This window comes from Rosa chinensis, chromosome 2 (assembly GCF_002994745.2).
Source record: "Rosa chinensis cultivar Old Blush chromosome 2, RchiOBHm-V2, whole genome shotgun sequence".
Classification (NCBI taxonomy): Eukaryota; Viridiplantae; Streptophyta; class Magnoliopsida; order Rosales; family Rosaceae; genus Rosa; species Rosa chinensis.
Genome location: NC_037089.1, coordinates 33,145,900 through 33,165,544, shown reverse-complemented (window position 1 = coordinate 33,165,544; position 19,645 = coordinate 33,145,900). Strand labels below are relative to the sequence as shown.

Below are 19,645 nucleotides of genomic sequence, written 5' to 3'. Positions count from 1 at the left end.
CATTCAAATCTGTGATTTACAATTATAAACGTGAACGGTTCAAGTTGGACAGATTTAGTTCATTCAATGATTTAATCTAGTTTGATACTTTAACGGTTATTATTTTAGCTGAAAATTTGCATAAACCAAAAAAATTGAATGGTCGAACAGTCAAAATATGATAGAAAAGTGGGTCCTACAATGGATCCCTTAAAATGTCCAAAAAAAAGGATCTCTTAGTGGTGGGGCATTATGTGTGTGTGTGTGTGTGTATGAGAGAAAATTACTCATATGGAAGACAATGGTAAGAAAGTTCTTTGCGTATGTTAGACGTACCACGTGTCTGGTACGTCTGACCAATCAAATATCAGAAAATTTTCTCCTTATTCAGAAACTGCCTATGCTTTTTAAAAGTGCAATATCCAAAATACCTTCCTATTGGGCACTGATTGGTCAGCCGCACCGCCACGTGCAGCTGCCCCACGCACCACAACGACGTCGTCCGGTGTATTCCGCTTTAGAATCATTTCACCTGCTTGTGAGACTCACAAATTCCTCCTATGGTACCTGAGGTATTGCTACTTGGACAGTTTGATACCTGATGTATTAAAGGGGACAGTTTGGTACTTGAAGTTAGACTCCGTTTGACACTTTAGTACTTTTGTTAATTTTTCTGTTAAATGTAAGGATAAAATTGACATTTAGAATATATGTATAAAAACATAATATAAAAACATGAGTTTGTGGGTTGATTTTCTTCATAATTTTATAGGTATGAATTAATGCTTATGGGTTATATTGAATGTGATATATTCGAATTTTATGTTTAAGAAATATAGTAAACATATAGTGAACACCCATGAGAGTACTCCATTGAAACTGGTCTCGTACAACTAAATTTTTTTAAACATAAAATTCAATTATGTCAACTTTAACATAACCCGAAAGCATTAATTCATTTTCATTTTCTCCTAAATGACCCAAAAAATGATGAAGACCTAAAATAATACCAAATAATATCATCGCATTGCGTTTATGAAGAGAAGGAAAAATCCAAGTTTTGGAGGAAAAATTAGTGGATTCATAGAGAATAGTACAAAAAAAATATCTGATTATTATATTTTTTTAACATAAAATTTGAATATTTCACCTTCAACATAACTCATAAACATTAATTCATACCTATAAAATTATGAAGAACGGCAATCAACCCACAAACTCATGTTTTTTTATTATGTTTTTATACATATATTCTAAATGTCAATTTTATCCTTACATTTAACAGAAAAATTAACATAAGTACCAAAGTGTCAAACAGAGTCTAACTTCAGGTACCAAACTGTCCCCTTTAATACATCGGGTATCAAACTGTCCAAGTAGCAATACCTCAGGTACCATAGGAGGAATTTACCCAACCAATCACGCCCCGCCACTTCAATAAGTCCACGCACATAACGTCCAACCCACTCGAACTGACAAAACTGCCCTAAACCAAACCTCTAAGTTCCTCCACTCGAAGCCGAAAATCATTTCCCAAGAAGGTTATTTCAGTCATTATATCTCGTCTCATCAGAGCACTACGTTACGGAGTTACAGTGTCGTCTCTCTTTTCTTCTGGTGCGATCAGACTTATTTACTGTGCCCTTAAAACCCAGGTAGACAAAATTAAACAGGGAAGAAAATCGAAGACGAAGCAAAAGCAAAATGGGACGGAAGAACTGAGGAGTTGGTGAGATTTGATTCATCGTTCCTGCTTGATCTTGGTGAATTCTGAGCTGAATCGTCGTTCTTCGCCATGGCTGCACCGTTTTTCTCAACGCCGTTTCAGCCCTACGTGTACCAGGTACTCGCTGTTCGGGGTTTTTCTTTGAAATTTAGGGTTTTTGATCTGTTAATTTTGGTTCCGGTGGGAGTAGTGTTTTGATTAGCTGAAATTGATCTGTGTTTGTCGACTGTAATGTGGAAGGTGTAGCGATCTTTGCATCTGCTTGGGATTTTGAGTGTCAATGTTGATTGAAGAATTGGATGCTTAAGATTTGGTTAGATAGTGTTGGAATGATAGAATTGAGATGAAAATGGAGTCGAGTGAGAACCATATTAGGTAGGCGATTAGTCGAAAGCTAGATAAGGTAGATTGGTAATTGGCATACGTTTCATGGAAATGTTGATGATATAATAGTTCTGATTTTCGGCTGTACGGTACTTGGTTGATTCTTGAATTCCAAGTTCCAACTTTAGGGCCAGAATGTGGTGGCTAAGAGGTTTAACACTGCACTGAATGTGGTTGAAAACAGTGGTGATTTAACCGCTAATTCAATATGGGTGATGCTTTGGTGCATGGGCATGCTTTGCCTGTCTGAAGTCAAGTCAGTTAGGGATGATAGGTGCTGCATTCATGCTATGATTGGGTCACCACTAGTCTATATATTCATCATTGGAACCAAGATCATCAGCCTCAACAGCTAGTGGCTTTCTTTCTGTGGAACTAATGCATTGGCTTTGGGGGCGACCTTTTTGCACTCATCTGTAGTCTGGGAAAGGCGTGCAGTGTAGTCTTAGGCTCTCGTTAATGAATCTTGATGTCTACGGGTTTGGGAATGGTGAGGTTGAAAGATGATGGAAACTGATGTTAGGCATGAGATCATATTTCTGATTGGTTTGGATATCGGTCCTGCTGGCTGTCCTTTGTCCATAAAAAGATTGCCCATGTGTTGCATTAGGATCGCGTGGATAATTCTTGATCATATCAGGCTGCATGATCAAGGCACCCCATTCAGAAACTGAGGTTGAAAGATGATGGAAACTGATGTTAGGCATGAGATCATATTTCTGATTGGTTTGGATATCGGTCCTGCTGGCTGTCCTTTTTCCATAAAAAGATTGCCCATGTGTCGCATTAGGATCGCGTGGATAATTCTTGATCATATCAGGCTGCATGATCAAGGCACCCCATTCAGAAATTGTTTTATCAAGACTTCAGACACAGATTTGAAATTCTGAAGGATTACGGACTGGATAAAATAGTTGTGTACGAACATGGCACATGCTTCACATTCATAGTCATGTCATGTCTCTCTGAGAGAGTGCCTATGCTAGTAATTACTTGCTGTCTTGATCTGTAATCACTTGCTAACACGACTTTGATTATTGGCATAAGTCAGTCGGCATAAACTGTCGTTTGTGTCATGGATATCAACACCTGACTACTTATGATAAGTTACCAAGCTTACGTGTGAATATGGATACATTCAGTTTTTATTACACATGGTGAACAAATTTAGGAAAATGATACTTATATCAAGAAGATGAAAAAAATCATATATGTTTTAGTTATGTTAGGTAGATCTCCATCTATCAAATATTGATTGACAGTGGCATCATTTGGATAATCCATCAGGATCAGTAATTTATTTTATTGCATAAGATAAAGTTGCATTTCTCAGTTTATCAATAAAAACAGTTATTGACAGAAACTCTTGGTATGGAGATGCATGCTGAGTTTGCAAACCAATAGAACTTCTAATCTTGTCACAATACTTAAAAGCCATGGCATTGGGATATATAGTTCGTTGTATTCATACACGATATTTTACTCATCTCACTTCTAATAGTCAATATATATATGTAATGGAGTCCTAATTTCCAAAATTTCTTTTAGGATGCCTGATGAGTATGGTGCTGTTGGGTTCATGGAAAATATGCAAACTTGGGTTGATACGTTCTCCTGCTATAACTTTTATTGAAATCCCCAGCCTCTCTCTTTTTGGGAAACCTCTAGTTTCTGTGTAAACACTGCTTTTATGTATGTCGCTTATGGTATAAGATGAAGATTACAGTACAGTGTGAGGCATATCTGATATGCTTACCCATTATCTCGTCCATAAGACATGCATCTGTTCTTTAGTGGATTTGGGAAAAAGTTGATGGTGACTGATAGTATACGAACTTATGTAGAAGTTTGAAACTTTGAATATATTATCAATTAGGAGAGGCATGTATCATACGAAGTATAAACTCTACAGTATAGATTGAATACTATGTACAGATTTTTACGCATTTATCATAGGTCTCATACTATTGCTGCCACTGAATATCTGGTGTATAGAGATATCCTGAATGTATACTTATCCAATAGAAACAAGGTTTTTTTTTTTTTTTTTGGCTTGGAGAATTTTGGTTACCTATTTCCATCTCTTTGCTCAAGCATTGTACTTTTTACATATAAAAGTAACATATGCTTTGACTTGAAATTTCTCCTTGATGGTGGTTATTGTAGATATCTCTAGCTTATGCTCATTGATCAAGGCATCCATATTTATATTTAGTTGGGTTGTGCCAATAAACATTAGACTTTGCAACTACTTGACGATATATGCTATGGTACTGTTATCTCACATGTGGAGTTATGTTTGGTAATGTCCTGTAGAGTCCACAAGATGCTATGATACCGTTTCAAATTCTGGGTGGTGAAGCTCAATTGGTGCAGGTATACTCTATAATAACCCAACCTATATCATTTTATTTATGCATGTCTTTTCTCCTGTATCTTCCAATCACTTTTCTAACTGGAAGTTAAAACTTCTTCCTGCCTTTCAATGTCAGATAATGTTGAAGCCGGAAGAAAAGGTTATAGCAAAGCCTGGTAAGTTCCAACAAGCCTGGACTTTTAATTCATAAGGTGCATTATAGTTGTCATATTCATTTGACTGATTTTGGTATAGTTCCACCAACCAACGTAGAGAACATTTAAATTGTTGTTGTCAATGTCACATTTTAACTGATGGATGAATAAATTTAGGTTCAATGTGCTTCATATCCGGGTCGATCGAAATGGAAAATGTTTTTGTTCCTGAAAATGAAGTAGGGGTGTGGCAGTGGCTTTTTGGCAAGACAGTGAGTAGCATAGTTTTTCACAATAACGGTCAAGGCGATGGGTTTGTTGGAATTGTTGCACCTTCTCTGGCCAGAATTCTCCCGGTTCGTTGTCTTAGGCACGCTAAATTTTAGGAATTTATTTTATTACTTTTGTATAGATATTGTTCCCAATCACCATCTGTAACTTATTGTAGTTATTTTTTTTTTCCTTTTCTGTTTGACAGATTGATTTGGCAATGTTTGGCGGAGAGATTTTGTGCCAGGTACAACTAATTTATTCATTGTTTGACTAATTGTTTTCAGTTTCTATTAGTCTCTCTGTTTGTAGTGAATAAATTTTGATTGTCCATACTTTCTTTTGTTACAATTGACATACACCTTTCTTGTCTTATCAACTGGATTTTTATGGGACTTGTTAAATTTTGCAGCCAGATGCATTCCTTTGTTCCGTTAATGATGTTAAAGTCAGTAATACCGTTGACCAAAGGGCTCGTAATATTATTCCTGGTGCAGAGGTAAGATACTGGGGAGTTTCAGATTTTTTTTCATTTTTGTTTTCTGAGCATGCTCCTACCATTAATTAATTTTTTTTGTTCCTTTTTTCCCCCTTAATTTGTCTCCTTCATTTGTTTTTCAATGTTCCATGATTTTTTCTTTGTTTATCTAATTGCAGTGTTAATGTTACTGTAGGGTTTTGTAAGACAGAAGTTATCTGGCCAAGGGCTTGCATTTATAATTGCAGGTGGATCTGGTAAGCTTTTCTTGAGGCATTATGGCTTGTATGCATATTTCAGATTGGGCACTCCTAAGAGTTTGGTTCTGCCACAGATTCTACAGATATGTCATTGTTCAGTTGGTTCTTAGTTGTTAGATGTCAATTTCAATGTGTGGTTTTATTTATTTGCTAAATCTAACCACCTCTCTTGTTTTCTTCCTTTCCTCTCTCCCTTTTTGGTCTAATTTTTACCTCAGATCCTAAACCAAAAGTATTTGAAGTTTCTTTTGTTGCATGAAAAGTAAACTTCTCACATTGTCTCTTGAACAAAACTAGCAAAATCTTAACCTCTCTTTTCAAGAATACTCCTCCATAGAACTTTTCAGTGATAGTAAAAATGGAGATGCATAGGACATTCAGAAAAGTGGGAAATACAAAAGGCTCTTTGCACAATCATTCTTTGCTATTCATAAAATGTTCTATAAGAAGTGCTAAAAAAAGGGACAAAGTTCTGCTACTTTTGTTGAAAACTCTTGGAATAATGTTCCTTCTTGGCCAATCTAGCTAGTTATCACATAGTTGGACTTGGACTAATCCTAGAATTTTTCAGGCTTTCTTCATTTTTGCTAGTTGTACAGAAAAATCTTGATGCGGGCGAGGTACTATCTGTTGATGTTTCTTGTATAGCAGCTGTGACTGCAACAGTCAACATCCAAATCAAATACAATGGGCCCATGAGAAGAGCAGTGTTTGGTGTAAGTTGCTTCATTTTCTGGAACTTTGCAGTCTCCTTGTGTTATTGCTTCTATATTGATAACGTGGTTGCATGCCCTCGACTCCTGAGCTGGGTTACTAGGACTGAGGGGTTATAGTGGGAACCACCTGTTAGGTGATTTGATTGAACCCATATACAGTGGATGACCAAATGAAGTCCTCCACAGTGCCGATAAACTTTAAGGATGTTTTTCCTCATCTCTCCTGTATTTTCTTTACTTGCATGTAGTTATACTTTGTAGCTTTTTAACAAATGTATGCTTTCTGGTTACATCACCAAACATGAGGGAAAATCCAAAGTTCGTCCTGCAGATAGCCATTTTCTTTTTCTTGGCATATGTTGTGATTATATCTTCTTTAATCTTGACCGATGTATGAAATTACTTCTATTTACAGGAAAACTAGCAGTATCATAGCGGTTCTTTTCAATATGACCAGATCAATAGAAACAAGGGATCTCTTCTGCGGTGGAAATGCTTTGTAAATTTCTTTTTTCTTTTGGAAGGATGTACTGTAAATTTAGATAGTGGGCGTTTTACATGTACTCGAGCAATTATATGCAGGTTGTTTTTCCTTTTCTTGGTTCATTCCTTGCTCATAAGATGATATTTTGGTAACATTTTTGTTTCTTTTTCGTTCGAGATTATACATGAAAGAAATGCAGAACAGACTAGAAATGAGATTAGAGATTACTTGAAAGAAATGCAGAAGAGACTAGTTAACAATAGAGTTGCATAAGAAATGATGGAACAATAAGGGTGATGAATGTCACCATCTTCATTAAAAGAACAGATCAGTTCAAAGTTTGTACAATTACATTACTTACTATTCAAAATCAGATCTATTTGTGCCTCATTACTGGCAAATAAATTGTTAAATGAAACTTAGACATCTACTGCAACTCCGGTCTCCTTGCCTCAATAGGCTCCCAGTATTGGCTGCATGGTTGATAACTCTCTCATCTTCGGAACCACACTGTTCCTTGTATGAGTGCAATATGAGCCGAACCCAGGAGGAGCGTCAACATTCTGCCCTCTCTTGAAGAAGGGATGCTGGAGAGCTTCCTTAGCACTAGGCCTTTTCAAAGGGTCCCAAGAACAAAGAGACTCTATGAGATCGATGGCCGATTCACTGGCATATGGCATCAATGCTCGAAGACCCACACCATTCTCCGGCCCAAGTTTAGGCATCGTCCGTGAATCCCTACTTGGAGCGCCGATGACTTCGCATATCCTGTAGAGCTGGTCCGGCGAATCGTCACCCTGGAAGAGAGGGTGCATCAGAAACAGTTCTGCGATGATCGTCCCCATCGCCCATATATCTACCTTCTCATCGTACTCAAAAGGTCGAAGGCTCTCGTTTTTCACAAAGGCCCGAAACAGCATCTCGGGGGCTCTGTACCACCTTGTGGTGACGTAATGATGATGGGCTTGGCCGCCGCAGTCGATGTCCGTAGCAGTACCCAGATCCGAAATCTTGATGTCGCCCTTGTTCACCAAAAGATTCTCCGGCTTCAGATCCCGGTGCATGAACCCGCGTTGGTGATGCATGAATTCAAGGCCTTGCAACACCTGACGGCCCAATGATCGGATTTCGGCCTCCGAGAAAGGGATTCTCCTGCTCCGCCTCTCATCAATAAGATCACCAAGGCTACCCTCCATGTACTCAAAAATAAAGAAGACGTCGTCGTCTTGGTATTCAACACCCTTGAAGCTCACTATATTGGGGGTGCTGCAACCTAGTGAGAGCACGGACTTCCGGTACATATGCCCACGGATCGCTGTCTGGCTTCAGATGTTTGATTGCCACAAACTGACGGGAGTCGTTGTCGATGGCCTGATACACCCACCCAAAACTCCCCTCACCAACCAGCCTTACTATCTCGTATCTATCCATGGAACAAAACCCAGACACAAATCAAAGAAAAGCTCTCAATTGTCTACGAAATCAGTGTTGATTTCGTAGCACTACTCATCCTCAGAAGAATTAGAAACCCAAAGAATTGGAAACCCTAGCGCACACTTAACACCGAAATTGGGAAGAAGAGCAGTGGATTCATTCGTGGGGTCCTCGGATCCTATTTATAGTGTCCCAGCACTCCCTTTTCCTACTCACCTGCGGACTTGTTTCGGCAAGGGCATTTCAGTCATTTGCTTTACTTGCGTGAGCCCAAAGCTTGAAATCAACGCTTCCTGATCTCACGAGGATCTGAGAGATCGAGATCAAGAGGTTCCAACAAAGCGACACCGTTTCTCCCGAACTCAACAGGATGTCTTCAACTCTTCATGTCTTAATGGCTTTGTTTACTTGGGCCCCACGAAGATTATCCGAATCTACGCGTCAACACCTGGCGCCAGTTGCCAAAACGCGCTTTCTAGCGAGTGGCGAGAACGCGCTTCACTCGCGTCTATAATACGAGAAAATCTGACCCCCTTCTATAATTTTACCTTCTCTCTTTTGGGATTATCATCCCCAAATTTACCTTCAGCCAAGATTCTTAACCGATATAAACCCCCGAAGGCTTGATTTTCTATCCCGCAATCACAAATTTCTCGGAAGGTTTCAATTTCTCTCGATTTGGGGTCATCGGAGACGAACACAGTTCGCGATTGTTCCCGGAGATATCCGTGCGGCCCAACCCGATCGGCGGTTCCGCTTCCACGATCCGACGTCATTTCGCTGTCAATTGAATCCACCCTGCAGCTCTAGAGTTCTTTGATTCTTTCAGATTGCTTCAAGAATATCGAAGGCTTTGTTCGTTGCAAGAATATCGAAGGCTTTGTTCTCTGAGATTTCTGAGATTCGATTCGAATTCATCGGCGGAGGGTTGCATAAGTCTTTATCAGTGCGAGGTATCGAATCGGTGATCGGTGAAGAGTTAGGGTTCGGCGTTCAAGGGAGATTGGAGACCTTCTGCGGCGGTTTGATTTGTTTGACCTCAGTAGAGTAATCGGAGAAAAAAAAAATAAGAGCTTGAATTTTTGTACTGTTTGATTATTTTTTCTTGGGAGTTTAATATAAGGCCTTTATATTTTTTAAAAGGCCTTTGATTATCGTTGGGTGTTTGTTCTTGTTGTGGTATGCCTAATTTCTTATTTGGAAGGAAAAAAAAAAAAAAAGAATATTTACCATGGCGGTGTACTATAAATTTAAGAGTGCAAGAGATTATGATTCTATTGCTATGGACGGTCCTTTCATCTCAGTTGGTATATACTCAAAGAAAAAATATTTGAATCCAAGCATTTAGGGAGGGGGTACTGATTTCGACCTTTTGGTCACCAATCCCCAGACCAATGAAGGTTGGTTCGATTTAGTTTTAGTTATTCCCTTCTTAACTTTTTTCTAATTGAAATATGGGTCCTGGGAGTATGAGTTGATTGGTATGATTTTGGGGTTTTCAAAACTAGTTTTAGGGTTGTCTTAAATTTTTAGTGATCTTAAGTATATAGCTATACTTATCTAGATTTCAAGAAACTTGAATTCACTTTTAGTTCACTAGTTGCCACCATGGGCCTTGAATTTAGATTGACTTCATATGGATGTCTTTACAAAAAGTTTTGTTGGCTGGTTCGGAATGCACAAAATTTGGCTATAAGGAATATTTGATGATATTAGAAAATTTTTGCAGAAACGGTAAAAGATAAGATATTTTTCTCTATAATATATTGGTCCCTCCAAAAATAGAGATATCAAAAGATATTACGGAAATATCGTAGATATTTCAACTAATAATTAAATTCACTACATGATCGGAACCTACCTACTACTTTTTAATCTCCCTTCAAAATTATCTTCGCAAGATCAAACACGTATTCACATTAAAAATATTGAAATGATTAAGCAATTTTTAGATTTGTTGTATTGTGAAAATCTATAAGAAATAAGCCCTTGTGTGGTGAGCCATTCGTATGGAGGAACATACATCAAATCAGAATGCTAATCTGTACAGAAAGGTCAACACAGAGTCACAGATGATAAAAAGTTGTATAATATATACTAACCCCACCTTTGATATTCATCATGAGAAACTCTAGCTGGGAAATATATGGTGAAGCACAATACTCTAGGATATACCTCAACCAGCAATGGCACATTGTTGAGACGTAGTTTTATGTTAGCGCTAAGCAGTTCCAAGAAAACAAAAGGTACGTAACGATGTTTGCGTTACCCGGAAGTCTTACAATACATCAATTTATTGATACATTTTAAAAAAATAATAATAAATAAGGGATGAAGCGATATCAGCTCCTCAAAAGTAGGCAATTTAGGGAGCGAGTCCCACCCTCAAATCCGAAGGTGAAGGGTCTACTACACTCTGGGAGCCCACCGCCCGTCTCCTTATTTATTTTTATTAAAGGAAAAAAAAAAAACCAATACAAAACAGGGAGGACAAAAGAACCAAAGCCTCGTGGGGAAGTACAATTGGAAAAAAACTGAAGCCAAAATCACGAGCCACGGTAGGAAACTCTTGATGAAGCGTCCAAACTCAGATATCTCAATAAGAAGGTAGAGGCCACATCCCACCAAAACTCCCCACATGGTCTACTCCGTAATTAGCAAGAGCATATGCAGGAGCGTTCCCCTCACGGTAAATATGAGACACTTGAACGTTCAGTTGACTAGCAAGGTGCAATCCATTTTGCCAAAGAGTCCGTAATCTCCAAGGAACCAAACCTGGGTTGCTGAGGTACCTGCCAATTAGCATAGAATCCGTTTCTAGCCATATATAATTCCACCCTTTAGTCCATGCACTCTTCAAGGCTTCCAAGAATGCCAGAATTTCAGCATCAATAGCGCTGTGAGCAATGACTTTGTTAGAGAAAGCACCTAAGAAAACCGTGGAGGGATCCCGAAAAACCCCTCCTGAGCCCGCTTGATCCTGGTTCCGGAAGGACCCATCAATGTTAACCTTCACCCATGGAGGCTCAGGAGGCTGCCAAGCGACACGAATAAACCTAGGGGCAGCAGCTCTCAAAGGTGATAAGCCCAGAAGCATGAAAATAGGAAGGTTGTTAGCAGATGTGCTTGCTTGCTTGAAAGTCAGGCTAGCCGATTCTTTAAGGGCATTAAAGAAAAAAAAACCCTGAAGTGATGTTGTGAAAAAACCCCTACATTGTGTCTCAATCAGTTTCTCTCATACCAAATACACCAAAGCAAATTACAACCCATAATAAACCAAAGGAGTTTAGTTGAAGAGCTAAAGCCATGCAAGAGGGAAGCATCAAAATAATCGGTGAGAGACATACCCGGATCAAAGGCTCTTTAGAAAAGGAAAGAAAGCCATTCCCACAATTCCAAAATGACCTGACAATCCCAGAACAAGTGCCAAGTAGTCTCCATAGCACTAAAACAGAAACAGCACCTTAAACACAACTAAACACCCCTGCGTTGAAGAACTCCTCCGTTAGAATTTTGTTAAGAAGAATTTTCCAAGTGGTTAGGCTCTTACGAGGCTGAATAGCGACATGCCAGATATTATTTCCCCAACTTAGAGCTTGGTGATTACCAGCCAAAAAAGAATAAGCCGCTTTAGCCGTAAGGTTACCAGAAGATGTCCCTTCCCAGATAAGCTAATCTTCCTCATTAGCCAAAGAAAGAGGAATCTATAATATGGCCTGCGCAATATCTGGGCATAGAGAACAAAAACTTTCTGGCAGAACCCAATTTTTATCAATAATAAAATCTCTTACTTTGTCGTCCAGACACCTCAGGTGCTCAGCTCCTAAATTGAGAAGATTAGTAATAGGGTTGCCAAGCCAATTATCTTTCCAAAAATTTACAGAGCCACCATCTCCAATTAACCAACGGGCATTCTGTAAAATAGTAGGCCACAAATTTTTTAAGCCTAACCACACAGAAGATCTCTTGTAGGTAGACACCAAGGATAACCCATCAAACAAGAACCAAGAGTGGAGGAATGATGTAAAGAAAGAAGACTTGGTAGCGACATCCCAACCATGCTTTAGAAGGAGAGAACTGTTGAGTCTGAAAATATTAGTTACACTGAAGGAAACTTCAAGTTTCTTTCTTCACTTCTTTCTCTTACTACTTCTTCACTCTAAAATTTTGGTAAGTAATAAGTTAATATTATTAACCATTTAGTTCTTATTGTTCATTTTATTGTTCTAATTAATGATATTTACTACTTTTAATGACTATTCTTCACAATATAGTCAAGACTCTACAAATAGAGATGATGAAGATAGTGAAAATTTTGTACCTCATAGGTCTTCTATATAGTTCTAAGTTACTCATGTAATTCAAGGTGTAATGTATGATATGTACAAAGAATGTATATCAGGTGTGATGGCCTAGCCTCCCATTAGGTTTCCAGCCATCAAAAAAAAAAAAAAATTTTGATGTTTATTTCAAAAAAATTTAAAGTTGTCGGCGATTCAATATTTACCGTTTCATCTTAAATTATTACAAATTACTATATAACAATGTTTATTCAAGGTTTTTTTTTTCATATATAGTAGACAATTGATAAAACAAACATATCCAAAATTTCCATATTTTTCTTCAAATTTCCGTCATTTTTCTTGATTATTTACCGAAATCGATATTTCCGTCGAAATTTCTTTTTTCTGGACCATCTATATTTCCTCGAAACTCAATATTTTGGTCATTGATTTGAATCAAATTAGTGATTTAATGTATTGTTATAAATTAATGTACCGTAGATGAACCATGCATCACAAATTTCAACATTTCCAAGTAAATACTTTAAGGTAGTCGAGAGACGAGCAACTCAAATTCCAGATTTGTGGTTAGGGAGACTTGAACCCCTCCCAAAGCTTATGCAAATGAATGGCCCAACCACCAAACCACATGCATGGTTATGGTATATTGTAGGGCTGCCACTTGGTTTGGTAATTACCAAATCGACCGAATACCAACCGATGTTTTAGGTTTGGTAAACCGACTTTTTAGTAATCGGACCGATAAAACCGAAATAAAAAATTACCGAAAAAGTTGGTTTGGTTTTGGTAAATACCGAATCTACCGATTATCTAAATATTAGATTTATATACTATAATTTTCAATACACATACATGTATATTAAGAAATAAACATAAAAACTTTTATAATAGTATGAACATTACTACATATACTACATTAATAGTAGGGGTCGTCAATGGGCAGCCCTGCCCAAAATTAATGGGCTTGGGCCGGGCCGGGCCGGGCCAAAACATTTTTTTTTTAATTTTTCGGGCTGGGCAGGGCCGGGCTTCTCTTAAAAATCAAGGCCCAGGGCCGCCCATGGGCCCAGGGCCTTACGGGCTTTTTAGGGCCTGGCCGGGCCGGGCTTTTTTGGATGGGCAGGGCCGAGTCCATTATATTTATATGTCATATTATTTTGTTAAAAAAATACAAAAACCTATGAAAAAATGATGATATGTTAATTATTGAACAAAATAAAATACAAAATTAAAAAAACATATGGCCTAATGCAATAATTAGTTCAATATAACTACATAAAAATATATTAATACAAAAATTGAATGGGCTTTCGGGCGGGCCTATAAGGCCGGGCCGGGCGGGCTTTAATGGGCATATAACGGGCCGGGCCGCGGGCCGGGCCTGGGCTTTGAACCCTCCGCCCTAGCCCTGCCTCGTGCCCAATGGGCAGGGCCGAAATGGGCTTTTCTGCGGGCCGGGCCGGGCTTTTGCCCACTGGGCCGGGCGGGAGCCCATGGGCTTTTAGGCCCGCGGGCCAAATGATGACCCCTAATTAATAGTACATGTATTTTAAGTAACCTAGTCAAAGATGGTTAAATAACCTAGTTTTATTGAAAATTGTTAGAACTTGATGTCATATATACAAAAGAAAGCTATAATTAGTAGATGGATACAAAGTTTATGACTATAAAATTCAAAAACCTAGTTTTGTTCATTCTAATTTATATTATAAAAAATTAGTTATTCTAAAGTTGGTAATACCGAAAACCGAAATACTGAATTTGGTAGATATAATTAAAAACTGAAAATTTTGGTTGGTAATTGGTAGCTCTGTTTTGAAACCGAAAGCTTTGGTTTTGAAGTTGGTAATACCTATAACCGATTCGAACCGACCGAGTGACAGCCCTAGTATATTACAAACAAAAATAGTATATATATGTATAATAGTGTTTTTTTTTTTAAAAATAAATAAATAAACACTTTGTCATTTCCACCCACCTCTCTCCTCCTCTCCTCTTCTTCTTCCTTTTCCGCCATGAAAGCCCATCGCAACGGAGTCGCCGGCCAAGGCAATGTCAATTCTGGCGGAGTCAAGGTGAACCTCGAAGGGGCAGTCATAGGCGGTGACCATGGTGATGGGTTAACCCTTGTTGTGCTTCTGCTTAATTTGGGTGACTGTGACTCAGTGGTCAGGGCTCTGGGACTTTGGGCCGCCGTAGACGGTGTTCTCGGGGATAAAACGGTGGCCATGAATGCCATGAGAGAGAGAGAGAGAGAGACAGAGACAGAGAGAGAGAGAGAGAGAGAGACAGAGACAGAGACAGAGACAGAGACAGAGAGACAAAGACAGAGAGAGACAGAGATTGAAGTTTTTTTTTCTGGGTTTGTTTATAATGAGTAAAGAAGGAAGCTGCGGGGGCTTTCATGGCGGAAGAGGAACATATAAGAAATCGTCATATAATTGATGTCATAGTCGTGAGGCAACAATTAAACTTAAAAAATACTCATAACAATTGTACATATTCATAAGCATGTTGTGATTCATATGAACTAGAAAGTATGTCCACGCTTTGCCGCGGTTTTGGAGCTAACACAACATTATTCAAGGACTAAATTCAAAAGCATAGAAAATATAGTTGACATGATCATTGTATTAAAAAAAGATTTAGCCTGTTTTACAACATTAAGTAGATCATGTTCCAGTAACATCACCACCAACACAGATGACCTCCCGTCCTGCTTACCTTGCTTCTCAGATGACCTCCACCCCTGCCTCCCTTGCTGTGCATTTGAGCTCCACCCTTCCTCGCTCTCCTCAACCATTCCATTTTCACCCTGCCCAATAACAAAGTTTTTCGTATTCTCAACTATCTCAACCAATGTCTCACTAACAGCTCTCGGCATCACACCTCAAGTCCTGCCGATTGTTCCCGGCACCCAGGTACCTCCCTCTTGTGCTCCCTCTCTAACTGTGCAGTTTCTGGTTGGTTTTTTCAGTTGGTCTGCCACTCTGCATATGCTGAGATTCCCTCTGAACTGGTTTCGTCCATGTCTCCTCTTACCCCCAGCATTTGGATTCTCCTCCTTGATAAGTAGTCTCAGAACCCTTGTTCACATCAAGCAATAAACTAATTAGTTTTATACTAATTAATCATCAGTAAATAAGTAATTGGTGGCCTCTGAAGATAACCTTTTCTTCTTTTTTCTTTTTGAAAAGAGAAGATAACCATTTTATTCAATATATTTGAGAATTTTACTCCTCTCCATCTCTTTCAGAAAGTTTAATTGCAGAATGAATAACAGTAAGCATATTATAGGCGACATGACATATCTACCTTGGGCCTATTTGCTTCAGCTGCTTTCTTGGCCTCATATTCTCTCTTCGCCTCTACCTTCTTCCAAGCAGTGAACTCCTCAGCTTTCTCACCAGTCACCATAGCAGAGCATCTTTAGCAGCACTCAAAAGGCTTGGACACAATATCCACAGCCTCATGACCAGCATACCCTGTTGCTCCGGCAACTAATCTTGCAGCTGCTTTGGTTCCCTCCACTGGTGCCTCAGTTCCGTCGTGCGCTGCAGTCCAACCTGCCACAGCGGCCTTGTCTTTCAAATCCACCGCAACATGACCAACATAATCCAAAGTGGTCTTACCTGCAAATACGGCCATGTCTTTAGTTTTCTCTGCTAATGGCACCGTGTACTCCACCGTTTTCTTCCCTACACTTGATAGAATATCTTTTGCTGCATAGTATAGAAAAAATGAATGAAGACGTTGACGAACCTGAAAGAAAAGAAACAATTGAAACCAATTCATACTATAATTGTCCTATCCAAATTCGTATAGAAAATGATATCTTTGTTAAATTGCAGGCATAGAAACAATCTCGCATTTATTTTGTTACTTATTACACTAATAAAAATGAATTTTATATCACTCTTTCATATGATGTTTTCACAATCCCAATAGATGTTCCTCTCATTTATTGCCAGTATGATACCCTCAAATTATTTGGGAATTTAGAGCCTGAGTGATGCAGCTTTTACTTGCCCAAAAGTCCAAAACATAATATAAAATGTCAATAAACTCTTTAGGTGCAAAGAAAACACAACAGAAAATAAAAATTTCATTTCAGATTAACTGAACACATTCTGCATACAGAACATTTAAAATCTTTTTATATCATGCTAACGCCAAAGTATAATCAAAACATTTAACTGCTAAGGCTCCAAAACTTTTAGTTAGTATCCCAAGCGAGTGATCACTCAAGCATAAATATATTCCTTGCAAGCCACCATGCAGCAAACTCTACAAACCAATGATTGAGCGAAGCAAAGAAAAGTAGGTTATAAAATTTGCACCAAGTTTACTAAATATCATTTAAATTAGAAAGGCCAGTTTTTTATGGTGTCAAGTACTTTCATTAATGCATAATGCAGCTATATGCAGTCTATGCATCTATACCATTAAGAAGGATCAAAATTAAAGAAATAAGGGGTATATACCAGAACCATCATTGTTTTAGTATAGTTCATGCACACACATTCTCATCTGCCACTATTTTTTATTATGTGTAGGATCTCTAACTATATCTAGAGTTCTGCTTGAAATGTTACCATAGTAAACTACTCTATGCATTCATATCATATCTAGTTGTTTGTGATATACGGCCGACTAATAATATGAATAATAAAACAGCAGACTCACATCAATTATAAGAGACCGACCCTTCAGTCCAAACTTCAGACGGTTCTTCTTGGCCTCATAAACAATATCCCTTGATTTAGTTCCAGCAGGCACTGGAATGATTATATTAACCTCCTACAGACTCTGGGTCCATGAGTATTTCTCCATATCAAGCCCATTCCCTCTGTTTGGAACTGCACATAAATAATCAGTGTTATAAAGTCAAGAATATATAACTATACTCTATGTACCTAGGGCAGCAAACACAATTAGCATTTGTATGAGAAACAGAATAAAATGCCAACAAATATATTGTGCTTCATCATTCCAATACCACAACAGTCACATTAATTTCTCCCCCTAAGCATATGGTTCAAAATCGCCAATTTCTTACAAACCCCCAAATATGCCACCGAACAACAATTTCAAAATCTTCAACACAAATCACCCTAACACATTGAATTTTGAACATATCGGTCTCTACATCCTAACACATTTCCTAAAATCCAAACATATGAAACAATCACATTGCAAAACCACAACTCATCTGCTAAAAGATTCCAAGTTCAAAACTTTCCACACTATATAAACACATTGTTCTTCACCAAAATTTCCAACCAATTCTAGAGTTCATACATTTCATCCCATTATCTTCCACACTATACAAACACATTGTTCTTCAGTAAAATTCCAAATGAACATTTCAATTTACACACCTCATTCCTAATTCCCCAGCAATCAATCAAAATCACAACATCATACCATATAACTAAACACAACAAAAAGTTTATATCTTCGAAATCAAAAAGCTCATGATCCATACCTCTCTTTCCACTCTTCTCCTCCCCCTTGTCCTTCTTCTCCTCCACCACCTTGGCCTCCTCCTTGGCCTTGACCTCCACCTCCTTCTTCTTCTTCTCCTCCTCCACCGCGCGCCCACCTCTTCTTCCTCTCCTTCTCCCTCACCGCCTTGAATATCGCCACCAGATCCCTCTCCGCCGTCAGCCATCATATTCCTTAACTGGTCGATCCAATCACTAAAAACCGGGGGAAAAAAATCACCAGTAAATACTGAATTTATCAAAGAAAAACCATAATAATTGACATATAAACAATGATCAAAGATCCTAAATCAATCATATATGAAGATTTGTACTAATTTTGAAGAAAATTGTTGATAAAGTTCAAGCCCATACCTCTCAAGAAAGCTGATCCCTGAGTTTATCCATGCAAGGAAGATCCGAGCTTGAGCACGAAGCACCAGACCTTTCACCCTTCTTCTCATCTTCTCCTGTTTTCTTTTCTACATTCACAACAACAATTTCAGGTCTATCTTCTCGTTCTCACTCTGCCCATCAAAATACTCAAATTTCAGTACAAAAGAACAATGAAAGGAAGAATTGAGCATTTAAATTTCAAAACAGGGAAGAAATAAAAAAAAAACCCAAAATGGTCTGTACCTTCTTCATTATCAAGGTTAAGAGCTGCCACTGGGATTGAAACCAGGCTCTTTCACTAAACTCTCCGCTTTCTGAACACCCACAAAATCCTGAATCAAACAAAAAAAAAAGAATATAATTTCAATGTTTCCAATTAGACCACTTCAACAATTAATACCTTCTTGATGAATTGGTGGTGGAGCGTTGGACCTAAAAACAGATCGACTCTTCATCCCAACAGCCATGGCCGCCGTCGATTTGAATCTGGGACAGAACATCCAGCTGTTCCCCACTTGGGCACCTTCACTCTCTCTCTCTCTCTCTACCTCAAGCATCGATTTCAATTCCCTTCACTCTCTCTCTCTCTACCTCTGGAGCGAAGAAGAAAGACACCGACGTTTTGAGACGCTAGACAGGAGCACTTCCTTCGCCATCTCTCTCTCTCACTCTCTCTCTCTCTCTCTCTCTCTCTCTCTCTCTCTCTCTCTCTCTCTCTCCACCCCTGTGTGGAGCGAAGAAGCAAAGACATGATAGCACGGAGCAGTACGCTAAGTGTGAAACAGCATGCAGGGGCAAAATAAACTTTTAACAGAACGGCTCGGCTCGAGCTGTCACTGTTCATAAGCCGATGAACAGTACGTTGAGAATTAGTATGTAGTAAATATGAATTTTACATATTCCTCTACCCTGATACAACTATATAAGCATGATAGAAATCAATTTGAAGATTGACTTTATTTCACTCACTAGAGAAGAGCAGGACAGAGGTGGGTGGAGATTAAAAAAAAAAAAAACACTATTATATAGATATATACTATTTTTGTTTTGTTTGCAATATACCCTAACTATGCAAGTGGTCTGGTGTTTGGGTCATTCATTTGCATAAGCTTTGGGAGAGGTTCAAGTCTCCCTAACCACAAATCTGGTATTTATTTTGGATTTTTTCATATTCTATTGGCCAGAGTCAGTTTGGGAATTTCATTTCTGTGTGGGCC

The 19,645-nt window shown here is 38.5% G+C and overlaps 4 protein-coding genes across 7 annotated transcripts; 1 reads left to right on the top strand and 3 right to left on the bottom strand.

Annotated features, from left to right (window-relative positions):
* The first annotated feature begins 1,592 nt into the window (after positions 1-1,592).
* On the top strand, positions 1,593-6,977 carry LOC112190205. Of its 2 annotated transcripts, none has more exons than XM_024329628.2 (9): positions 1,593-1,822; positions 4,406-4,465; positions 4,582-4,621; positions 4,778-4,956; positions 5,079-5,117; positions 5,283-5,369; positions 5,545-5,605; positions 6,200-6,331; positions 6,573-6,731. In XM_024329628.2, exons 1-9 carry the CDS (start codon positions 1,775-1,777, stop codon positions 6,719-6,721), a joined length of 795 nt encoding a protein of 264 aa, XP_024185396.1. In that variant the 5' UTR covers positions 1,593-1,774; the 3' UTR covers positions 6,722-6,731. The 2 variants fall into 2 exon arrangements, with proteins under 2 accessions (XP_024185396.1, XP_024185395.1); XM_024329627.2 differs by lacking the exon at positions 6,573-6,731 and adding an exon at positions 6,740-6,977 and having other exon boundaries at positions 1,597-1,822; positions 6,200-6,324.
* Positions 6,978-7,260: 283 nt separating this feature from the next.
* Positions 7,261-8,004, bottom strand: LOC112184166 (cyclin-dependent kinase F-3). Its single transcript, XM_024322440.1, has one exon. The coding sequence runs from the start codon at positions 8,002-8,004 to the stop codon at positions 7,261-7,263; it is 744 nt and encodes a 247-aa protein (XP_024178208.1).
* A 2,834-nt stretch (positions 8,005-10,838) lies between these two features.
* LOC112184165 lies at positions 10,839-15,963 on the bottom strand. Its single transcript, XM_024322439.1, has 3 exons — positions 15,862-15,963; positions 15,271-15,361; positions 10,839-11,398 (listed from the first exon to the last, which is right to left on the bottom strand). Exons 1-3 carry the CDS (start codon positions 15,961-15,963, stop codon positions 10,839-10,841), a joined length of 753 nt encoding a protein of 250 aa, XP_024178207.1.
* LOC112184994 lies at positions 15,700-18,934 on the bottom strand. Of its 3 annotated transcripts, none has more exons than XM_040515533.1 (5): positions 18,672-18,934; positions 18,408-18,514; positions 18,035-18,248; positions 17,233-17,405; positions 15,700-16,308 (listed from the first exon to the last, which is right to left on the bottom strand). In XM_040515533.1, exons 1-4 carry the CDS (start codon positions 18,678-18,680, stop codon positions 17,334-17,336), a joined length of 402 nt encoding a protein of 133 aa, XP_040371467.1. In that variant the 5' UTR covers positions 18,681-18,934; the 3' UTR covers positions 15,700-16,308; positions 17,233-17,333. The 3 variants fall into 3 exon arrangements, with proteins under 3 accessions (XP_040371467.1, XP_040371466.1, XP_040371468.1); XM_040515532.1 differs by having other exon boundaries at positions 15,700-16,268; XM_040515534.1 differs by having other exon boundaries at positions 15,700-16,178.
* Positions 18,935-19,645: the final 711 nt, after the last annotated feature.

Bases quoted from the DNA above. Each gene is read 5' to 3' on its own strand.
- LOC112190205 (XM_024329628.2), top strand. From the start codon at position 1,775: ATGGCTGCACCGTTTTTCTCAACGCCGTTTCAGCCCTACGTGTACCAG. The intron at 1,823-4,405 runs GTACTCGCTGTT...AATGTCCTGTAG, and splicing joins TTCAGCCCTACGTGTACCAG to AGTCCACAAGATGCTATGAT. The intron at 4,622-4,777 runs GTAAGTTCCAAC...GAATAAATTTAG, and splicing joins AAAGGTTATAGCAAAGCCTG to GTTCAATGTGCTTCATATCC.
- LOC112184166 (XM_024322440.1), bottom strand. From the start codon at position 8,004: ATGGAGGGTAGCCTTGGTGATCTTATTGATGAGAGGCGGAGCAGGAGA.
- LOC112184165 (XM_024322439.1), bottom strand. From the start codon at position 15,963: ATGGTGACTGGTGAGAAAGCTGAGGAGTTCACTGCTTGGAAGAAGGTA. The intron at 15,362-15,861 runs GTAGATATGTCA...GTTATTGGGCAG, and splicing joins CTGAAGCAAATAGGCCCAAG to GGTGAAAATGGAATGGTTGA. The intron at 11,399-15,270 runs GTAAGCAGGACG...ATGCCCTTAAAG, and splicing joins GAGGTCATCTGAGAAGCAAG to AATCGGCTAGCCTGACTTTC.
- LOC112184994 (XM_040515533.1), bottom strand. The intron at 18,249-18,407 runs GTATGGGCTTGA...CCCGGTTTTTAG, and splicing joins GGGATCAGCTTTCTTGAGAG to TGATTGGATCGACCAGTTAA. The intron at 17,406-18,034 runs GTATGGATCATG...ATTTATGTGCAG, and splicing joins GGAGAAGAGTGGAAAGAGAG to TTCCAAACAGAGGGAATGGG.